At 30.5% G+C, this 10,566-nt stretch overlaps 1 protein-coding gene across 3 annotated transcripts; it reads left to right on the forward strand.

The window, feature by feature from the left end:
* The first annotated feature begins 1,744 nt into the window (after nt 1–1,744).
* LOC112715490 (protein LATERAL BRANCHING OXIDOREDUCTASE 1) lies at nt 1,745–6,424 on the forward strand. Of its 3 annotated transcripts, none has more exons than XM_025767265.3 (3): nt 1,745–2,547; nt 3,598–3,928; nt 5,977–6,424. In XM_025767265.3, the coding sequence occupies exons 1-3, from the start codon at nt 2,078–2,080 to the stop codon at nt 6,232–6,234; spliced, it is 1,059 nt and encodes a 352-aa protein (XP_025623050.1). In that variant the 5' UTR covers nt 1,745–2,077; the 3' UTR covers nt 6,235–6,424. The 3 variants fall into 3 exon arrangements, with proteins under 3 accessions (XP_025623050.1, XP_072060851.1, XP_072060852.1); XM_072204750.1 differs by lacking the exon at nt 5,977–6,424 and adding an exon at nt 4,129–4,512; XM_072204751.1 differs by lacking the exon at nt 5,977–6,424 and adding an exon at nt 4,243–4,512.
* The last annotated feature ends 4,142 nt before the right edge of the window (nt 6,425–10,566 follow it).

Raw genomic sequence — 10,566 nt, forward strand, 5'->3', positions numbered from 1 at the left:
AAATTAATGATTATTAAAAGAAATTAAGAAATTAAATTTTATAGTTTAAAAAAATAAAAATAGTTAAAATACGAATTTTAACACTAATTTTAAATTTTTTTACCAAAAAAACAAGCTAACGAACTGAATCGGTTAGATCGGGCGCAAACCAAACACAAAACCCACTATATATGGCCAAATCAGCATTCTCTTCCCCTCATAAGCTGAATAAAACGCTGAAGCAAAGGGACAGGAGCAAAACCTAACCCCAACTTCCATTACAATTTCAATCCTCCATATCTTTCGATCCAGAGCACCTATTGATGAACCGCCAACAGTCTCGTATTCATCTCGAAATTTTCTTTGAAATTATCTGAACAAAGTGGTAAGAAATTTAAATTTTTATGCCCAGTTCTCACTCCCTTCAATTTTTGCGATTTTAGTTTTTTATATTGAAAGATTTTGTAATTTTGATGATTTAGGAGTGCTCTAGTACGAGATATAGTCAGATATTGTTCAATTATTCTGTGGATAATGGTGAGAAAATCTCCGCTCTTGTGAATAATTGAATTAGTAAACCTTATAATGATTATAATGATATTTTGTGAAGTAGATTGTATTCTTGTTAATTTGGAGTTCAATTTGACGGTTTAGAACGAAATTTAGGTGATTGGGCTTGCAGAATTGGTAACTGGGTCTTGGAGCTTGTGAAGGAGAGGTAATTTGAGGTATTTTTGGCTAGGGAGAAATCGACCAAGGTATAATTTCGGTTTCTCTAGTTAATATATAATGTTGCATGAAAATTTAGGCTAATCGACCATAGGATAAGCTTGAACTATGTGAATTATTGATGATTAGTGATCATACATGAAAATTATAAATAAATTTGTATGTTGACACGTTGAGATATATGAATTGTATATGATGATGATTTGATGATTATGAAGTGATGATAATTATTGATGTTAGTAAGGATTGGTAATAATTATGAACGTGGAATGTGAATTGATTTAAAAAGTAGTAAGATTATTTTAGAAACCCAAAGAAAGCATGGACTATGAAACGATTTGCCAACTTGAAAGCTTAACTTGTTAACCAAATTCATTCTAATAATTTACCACTATGATTCCAATCATTTTCGGTCTGAATTTTCCATTTTCATTAGGAAATTTTGTCAAGTTTATTCCAATATTAGTTTAAATAAAAAGAAAAAAAAGGAAAAAGAAAAACAAACCCAAAAACCAGGGCACAAGCGGCAAAACCTAGTTGTGATTTTCGTTGTTTCATGTAGAGAACATTGGATACCGGGTCAGCGAGGGGGCAACAACGGCGCGAGGGGATGAGTCAGTGACGGCGCGAGGGAGCAACAGCGATGCACGGGCGCGGCAACGACGATGCTGGAACTAGCTTCAAGTAGGCTAGGGTTGTCAGCGCTCCAGGTGAAGTGCGACTTCTCGATGCAGGCTGGTATCGTCGGAACTGGTTCAGAGATGGCGACGCGACCGAAGAGAAAGTGGTGAGAATGGTGAGATAGTTTTGTGTAAATCCTAATTTTTTAAATGAAAATATTGTTATTATTCGAAATTAATTAATCATGTAATTAATTAAATTTGATTTTATAATTTATTTTTTTATCTTTATTATACATATTGTATACTATATACATTACATCTTCATACTTTCTCAAGAAAAAATATTAAGTAATTAACCGTTTTTCTTATTTTTTTTTTGCATTTAAATTAAGACAGACTAAACTCTATTTTTTGTTTTTTGTTTTTTAATACTAAGTGTTAGTCTTTTATCATTTTTTCGTAAAATATCAATTGTTCGTATAAAATTAATATTAAAAATTTATAAAACAGCACACATATAAATATCTTTAATTTGCTGATCAATTATTTTCATGTATATATATACATAATATTTTTAAAATGATGTAAGCAACAAGCAAGAGGCTAAGAGCCATGTTACATCATAATCATTCTTTAATTTTACCCCACAACACCACAACTTCTCAACTCAAATAATTTGGTACACGTAACTTGGCTTTTTCATATTGGAAATTCGGAAGAACGCACCCCCATTCACCGCACTAACAATGGAAGGGGTTGATCATCAAGAATTCGTTCAAGAACCACAACACAGGCCAAGTCTCTCCACCATGGAAGCACAAGGAATTCCAGTCATAGACCTCTCCCCTATAACATCAAACAACACTTCCCCTTCGGCCATCGACGCGCTGACGAAGGAGATCGGAAGCGCGTGCAAGGAATGGGGATTCTTCCAAGTAACACACCACGGTGTGCCTCTCTCTCTGAGGCGGAACCTTCTGGAAGCTTCAAAGAAGTTCTTTTCTCAGAGCTTGGAAGATAAGAAGAAAGTTAGTAGAGATGAGAGTTCTCCGAGCGGTTACTATGAGAGTGAGTATACAAAGGATGTTAGAGACTGGAAAGAAGTGTTTGATTTCTTTGCCAAAGAACCTACTCTGTTCCCTGCCACTATTGATGAACATAATCATCGAGTTGTTCAATGGACTAATAAATATCCTCACTATCCCCCTGCCTTCAGGTATATATATTACTATAATGTTAAAGGAAACAAAAATAACACTTAGAATTTATTTTATTTAATATTTATTAATGATTAAATATGTATTAATTATTATATTAATTAATAAATATTAAATAAAATAAATTTTAATTATTTTTTATTAATTTTTTATTATTAAATATTTTTGTATATATTATTGTAAATGTAGTATTTATATATTAAAACTATTTATTAAATCAATTATTAATGTATTTGTATATAAATATATATTGTTTAATTTATTTTAATGTGTATTTATATTTTAAAATATTTTATATTAGTGATTAATTTTGATAATTAATTTTAGTATACATCTACCATAATAGAAATTATTGTTACGATTCTTTGAGAGAGATATAATTTTTTGAGTTTTATTTTTTAATTGCTTAATTTTTTGAAAGTGATGATTTATAATATAATATTTGAGTTTCTTTTACAAATAATGATGGAGAAATTTAATTTATTATTTTAATTAATTTTTAATATTAAATAAGTAAATATTATTTTTAAAATTGTTAAAGAATTAAAAAATTTTAAGTATTTTTTATTTAGAAATTAAAAATATGAGTTAGGATTGTTAATTATATTTGTTTTATTATTATAAGTAAAATAAACATTTTGTATTATATTTATTATTTCAATTTTAAAAAAGTTTTGCATAAAAGAGTACGCTAAATATATAATTAATGTGATATTTATAGTTAACAATTTGAATTTTTAAAAAAGATTATATATATATATATATATATATATATATATATATATATTGTTAATTACTTTCCAAAACATTATTCTTATTACTAAATAAAAGAAAAATAATTTCTTTTAATTTTATGACATTGAAATGTAATTATTTATTTTTCACTTCATTTATACGTAGATATTTAGAGATAATTTTTATATCCAATCAATTTCTGGTGAAAATGAAAAAGAAAAAAGAATTATCTTTTAATTTCTTATTCTTGGTATTCATCATTATGTATATTTGATTAGAAAAATGATTTATTTGTCTTCAAAATGAATATTTAGAGATATAATCCAAGAATATATTGAAGAGATGGAGAAGCTAGCCTACAAGTTGATGGAGCTTATAGCTATGAGCTTAGGCCTTGAAGCTAAGAGATTTGAGAGATTTTTCATTAGAGGACAAACCAGCTTTATTCGCCTTAATTATTATCCTCCATGCTCTTTCCCTCACCTTGCTCTTGGAGTTGGCTCACACAAGGATGAAAGTGCTTTAACCATTCTTGCTCAAGATGAGGTTGAAGGACTTGAAGTGAAACGTAAGACAAACCAAGAGTGGGTTAGAGTGAAACCAAAGTCAAATGATTATATCATCAACCTTGGTGATATTATTCAGGTACAACTACTTTCAATTGTTTGGAAGATTATGGAAGATGATAGACTAAAACTATAAATTGGTCCTTAAATCGTTTTTAAATATTTCTTTTAGTTTTTGATATTTATATCCTAGCCTCTATAAAATTTTCGGTCAAATAAAAACAACGCAATCTTAGTTGTAACGATAGCTGCACACGTATCATTGCACAAATTGTTTAGGACACAGGTTACTATCGGGTCACTAAAACGCTTGCGTTTTGCCCCCTCTCAACTTCAAAGTTCAAACCTTGTTCGTAAATGTGAAACTCTAACGGAGAATTATGGACTGCACAGATCAATTCTCACCTTCCAATGACCGTTTATGGAAGTGGAGTGAGAGAACGATGATATCTGGAGAAGCTAAGAGTGACATTGGCTGCTGTAGATCCCAATATTCCTTTTTTTTTTTTTTTGAGAGGCTTAATGGTGATTCCATAAGTAGTCCTAATTGTGTTTATGGTTAGTCGATTATGAACAAAATCTTTTGATTTTAGATTATGAACAAAATGGCTAACAGTACAAATAAATAAAGGTCGGCATGACATTTTTGTTTTTTAAAAGAAATAGTATAAGTAGACAGTAAATTTAGTAAATAATGCAGTTATGTATATTATAATTTTCTTTTTTTTACTTATGATTTTCGTAATTTTCGTAGGGTTGTAATGTATATTTTTTTTATTTTATTGGGTTATTTTTAAAATTTATTGTTCATATTATTTAAAAAATTATTGTATATTTAACAAAATCATTTTTTTAAAAAATAAATTTCACTTATAAAAATGGCTCGGGACCGAAATGAAATTTTTCTCCTTTTTATCACCACATGAGGATCTTGTGTGGCATAGCTCATTAAGGCTGATTAAAGGGGATATGGTTTTGTTATATTGGACTAGCGACAAACAACCTTTTTGGACAATGATAATGGATCCGTTGCAGGATCTTCTTTGTCTCTTTGGGACTGCATTTTTTCTTAAAATAATGGGCTTTCTATAGAACTTAAATACATAAATAATCGAATTGTTTTTTAGAACCAATAGTAAGGGTAAAATTTAGTTGAGCATATTATCGTTTTAATTTCGAAAGATTAATTAGTTTAATATCAGACTCTTAAAGACTGATATACCATGAGATTTGAAAGATTTTAATGTTTCGTGTGTTTTTCTTTTTATTGTCTTATGTGTGTTTTATTCTAAAGTAAATTGCTACTGTTTTTTAATTTGATCCTTTATATTTTTGTTGTTTACTTTAGGTGAATTTGTCAAATAATGGAGCCAATCTTTTATTTTCATCTACAAAGAAATAATTTTCAATTTTTTCAAATTTAATTTTATCGTTAAATTAATTTTTAGAAGGTCAAAATAGTAAATATTTGTTTAGATATATTTACTTAAATTTTCAGTTATATACATTAAATTTCATTTTAAAATGAGAAAGTATAGGGAATCAATAGCCTAAACGTACAATGTGTACAATAGAGGTTTAGGAAGTATTAGAGATATGACCACTAGTGTTATACTGTCCTGTTAGGTTATGCTTTTGGGATGAGTGAGTTCATGACATGATATTAGATTTCTAGATCTGAAAAGTCAAATGTTCAATTCTTGGTGAACTCCAAAATCAACTTAAATTTTTGGGATGAGTGATGGACCAAAGATTTAGCCCATTATACACATTGTATACTTAGGCCATTAGCTCCCTAGCACTACCCTTTTAAAATACTATATGTTTCAGTCCCTAACATTTAACTTAAATTCTGATTTTGTTTCTAATATTTAAAACATCTTATTTTTATCTCCAAGGTTTTATTCTTTTTTAATTTTAGTTATTTGATTAAAACTAAGCTTTTTTTTATAAAAAAAATCTTTTGTTTATTGTTATTTTTTTCTTTTATTATTTTGGTATTTTCACTCTCGAATTACTGCAACAATAACCACTACATCATTTTTTTGTGGCTTTTAAATAAATTCTAAAAGACCTGTATAACGAACTAATTTTGTATTTGCTTTTCTGTCTGTACGATTCACGTAGGTGTGGAGCAATGATAGATATGAGAGTGTGGAACACAGAGCAATGGTTAACTGTGAGAGTGAAAGATTTTCAATTCCATATTTCTTTTTCCCTGCACATGACACCGAAGTGAAGCCATTGGAGGAGCTGATAAATGACCAAAACCCTCCAAAATATAGGCCATATAAATCCGGCAAATTTCTTCTATACCGAATGATCAACGATTTCAAGAAACAAAATAAGGACAACCTTCAAATTCATGATTATAAACTAGCTTAAAGCTAAGATATAATATATAAGTATGAATCTATTTGTAATAAAATATGAAAACTTATGTGTTACTAATAATAAATATAAATTTAGTTATTTAAGTTTATAATTGAATAAATATTTAAATCGGTTTGTAAGAAATAATTTTAGATAAACACTTTTATCTCTAATAAATTTTTATTCTCTACAAATTTTAAAATTTTTTTCACAATCTCACCAAATATATTGGTTTTTCTGTCATTTTAAAAAAGAAATAATTTATTTTATATATAGTTATATTTTTGGGATCTAATTGTCTTATAATAAAATTTAGAGTAATTACCCAAATTGGTCTCCAATAATTTTAAAAGCTGACATTTTAATTCTCAAAAAAAATTAATACATAAATCAATTCTTAAGATTTTATTCCGGCAGACAAATTAGTCCTCAATTCATTTTTTGATAGAATAATTACCCAGATCAGTCTCCAAAAATTTTAAAAGCGGATATTTTAGTCCCAAAAAAAAAATTAATACACAGATTAATCCCCAACGTTTTTCTCTGTCACACGTAACAGTCCCTCGTCTATTTTATTTTTACTATATGTTGACCTTTGTTATTATTAACTTAATTTTATGCATGTGGATGACGACACTAGTATATTAATATACTCTTTTCGTTAGAAATAAATAAGGTGAATAATGATGTTTTGAAATCTAAATTAAAATATTTTTCTTTTAATACAAATATATTTTTTAAAAATTTAACTAAAAGTAACGAAATGATTAGTTTATTCGACAGAAATAATTTTCTAGAATTTTTAAAAAATATCAATTAAATATTATTTTAAAACATTCTTGGAATTAATAATTTTAATATTTTTTGTTATTATTTGGTATAAATATTAAATTTTTTAATAAATAAATGTTACTAATTTATATATACAAACTTTAAATGATGTGAATACAAAATATATTAATTTATGTATATAAAATTTTAATAAATATATACGTAAATTATATAATTTTTATGTATAAAATTTTTATAATTATAAATATAAATTATTATTAATTAAATACTAATAGAAAATAATAATATTTGTTAGCTAACATGACTATTATCTTTTGTTTGAGTGGTACCGTTTAGCATTGTGGTTGACACGTCATATATAAGTGGAGTCTTATACACTTGTCCTTTTTATCCCATCTCGATCCTCTATCTCTAATTACTATAGATTGGTAAAAAAAAAGTTATTATTATTATTATTATTATTATTATTATTATTATTATTATTATTATTATTATTATTATTATTATTATTATTATTATTATTATTATTATTATTATTATTATTATCTCTTTCTCTAATTACTATAAATTGGTTATTATTGTTATTATTATTATTATATCACATAAATAGATATATAGACTAAAATCTATGTCTTTCTAATTTACTCATATATTCACATATTTTTAAGATATTTTTGAATTTTTTTTATATATGTAATATAAATGATATTTTTAAAGATGATATAAATATAATTAGGATATAAGTTAAAGATGCTAAAATTTAAAAAAATTTAATAACAAATATATATTTATAATTTTTAAATTTTAATGTATAATATATTTTAAACAATAAAACTTTTTACTTAATTCCAATTATCTTATACATATATAAAAAATTCAATCATAAATGTATATCAAAATAAAATAGTGGTTTTAATTTTAGTGGCCCAATGACGAATCTGACCTACAAGCTCAATTCAGCCTCTTCGGCCCAAAAATCCGGAACTTTCTGGACTGCATCAACTCATTCACCGTGATTCATGTTCAGATATGAATCATATCTTTTTTCCATTTAGAAGATCTCTCGGATTGAAAAAGCATCCATATAAGAGGAGTTTCGGACTCCCTCCAGGTATGACACAAAAATTCTAAGACCCTACTTTTTAGATCTATTCTAACTTGAGTCTTGGAGTGTCTTTGCAAGTCATCCTTCCTGTTTACATTCTACTGGTTAGGACACCGCGAAGCTTGTCACCCTACTGGATCGTGGATCCCATTTTTCAAGGTAATTCATGAACATTGGCGCCGTCTGTGGAGATCCTTAGCAAGAGAGCTCAGCGACCTCTGTTCGATAGATAACCAATACTCCCTCACAGAGAATGGAGAGTATACGCCCCCCGGAGAATCACCAAGCGATGAATGGGGTTAGGATTCCGAGCATGGTCTACACGGTGCTAACACCCAGTCATCAGCTTCCCGCCCCTTCAGCAGAACGGCATCCAATAGCGCCTAAATCATCCAGGAATTATGGCACAGGCTGCAGAACTTGAAAGGAGAAATAGCCTTCCGAGGTCATTACCATCCAACGCCTAGCTCCGAGACGCTCTTGAGGATGCAACCCCAAGAGAGGCATCGCTCCTGATCGCCAGAACGGTGAAACAGAAGGTGACAAGGTAGGGATGATCAGTGAGCCCATGAGTCAGGGTCCCAAACTCGGTGTGACCCCTATGGAAGAGAAAACAACAAATCTTCTGTGGAGAAGAGAATGCGACACGGCGAACCCGTTATTTTAGGTGCAACCCCTTTTAATGAAAGAGTCCTCATGGTTCGTTTGCCTAGACACTTTGGCAAGCCGACGGATATGCGCTACGACAGGACCAAAGACCCCAAGAAAACTTAACCACCTTCAAGGTGTGGATGAACCTGGTTAAAGTTCCTGATGTAGTGCGGTATCGGGCATTTTCGATAATGTTTGCAAGACTAGCAATCAAGTGGTTTAACTCGCTCCCTCAAGGATCCATCAGGTTCTTTTCGGATATCTTCCAAAAATTATTGGCTCATTTCACCACTCGAATTGCCAAAGAAAATCACCCCATAAATCTCCTAAGGGTGACTCAGCAAGATGACGAACGGACGACAAAATACCTAGACCGATTCAATAATGAATGAATCGAAATTGACTACCTCACAAAATCGGTTGCTAGCTTCTGCTTGACCAACAGACTGACAAATGAAGACTTTCGTAAGAACCTTACCACGAATGTTGTATGGACCATGCATGAGATCCAAATGGTGGCCAGAGAATACATAAATGGAGAAGAGGCGAGTTAGGTTGTGGCAGCCAATAAACGGAGCACAAGGAATAGGCAAACAAGCTCTGCCAACCCCCAAAATTTGGAAGGTTCATTAACTACATGCCCCTGACTGCCCCAATAGTAGAGGTCTATCAGCAGATAGTGGATAAAGGTCTATTAGCAGATAGCGGATAGCTTGACAACTAAAAGAATGGACCGGAGGAAATAAATCCTTGTATTGCAACTACCATCGTAGGTATGGACACAAAACCCATGATTGCATCGATCTAAAAAATGCCCTCAAACAGGCCATTAGGGATGGGAAGCTCCTCAAGTTCACAAAAATTATACGCGAACCAAGAAATCCTAACCACAAAGCGCTTCCTGAGATAAAGGAAGGTCGGAATCCTTGAGCCGCCTAAACAACCCCAAGAGAAGAAACGAACTTCGACCCCACTATTGTGGTAAATGTGGTAGTCATCAAGAGCTGTGAAAAATCCAAATCATCAAAAGAAAGAACTCAAGATCTTGGAAGCCATGCTTTGGAACCCCAGGCATCACCCACTCTCCCTATATCAACTTCAACCCGCAAGATTATAAACTCCGCGACCTAACTAATGACCTACTCTATGGGAATATGCCTATTTAAGAGAATCCTGGTGGATACAAGTGTCAACTCTAAGCTACTATTTCATAATGCTTTCGACACCCTGAGACTCAAAGAAGCAGACCTTTTGACCTACCAACACGATGTAGTCGCCCTAGGAGATTTCTTCATCAAACCGGATGAAGCTATCAAGCTTCCAATTTATATAGGGAGAGAAAGCCAGAAAAGGTCGGTCATGGCTAATTTTGTTGTCCTAAAGAACTCCATCGGGTACATATTCATGCACTATATGTAAAACCATATGCATTGATACGTTTGTATATACTTTAGAAAAAAAATGACAAAGAAAAAGAAAAAAAGAACATATATATATATAGAAAAAGAAAAAAAGAAAAAGAAATAAAAAGGGGACAAAAATGCCCCAAGGTAAAGTTCAATAAAAATCAATGCATATGGAATGTGAATTAAAAAGAATGCATGAGTATGTGAAAAAGTGGGAATCATGGGTAGCGAGGTTGTGTATTAGAGTTGTATAGGTTGTTATATGTTTTTGGTGAGAGCTTAGGTTAATCAAAGATTCAAATTCCAAGCTCACTTGACTATATGCATCCTACCTTGACCCTAGCCCCATTACAACCTATGAATAAGTCCTCATGATGAATGTATGCATGC

The sequence above is a fragment of the Arachis hypogaea genome, chromosome 10 (assembly GCF_003086295.3).
Source record: "Arachis hypogaea cultivar Tifrunner chromosome 10, arahy.Tifrunner.gnm2.J5K5, whole genome shotgun sequence".
NCBI lineage: Eukaryota > Viridiplantae > Streptophyta > Magnoliopsida > Fabales > Fabaceae > Arachis > Arachis hypogaea.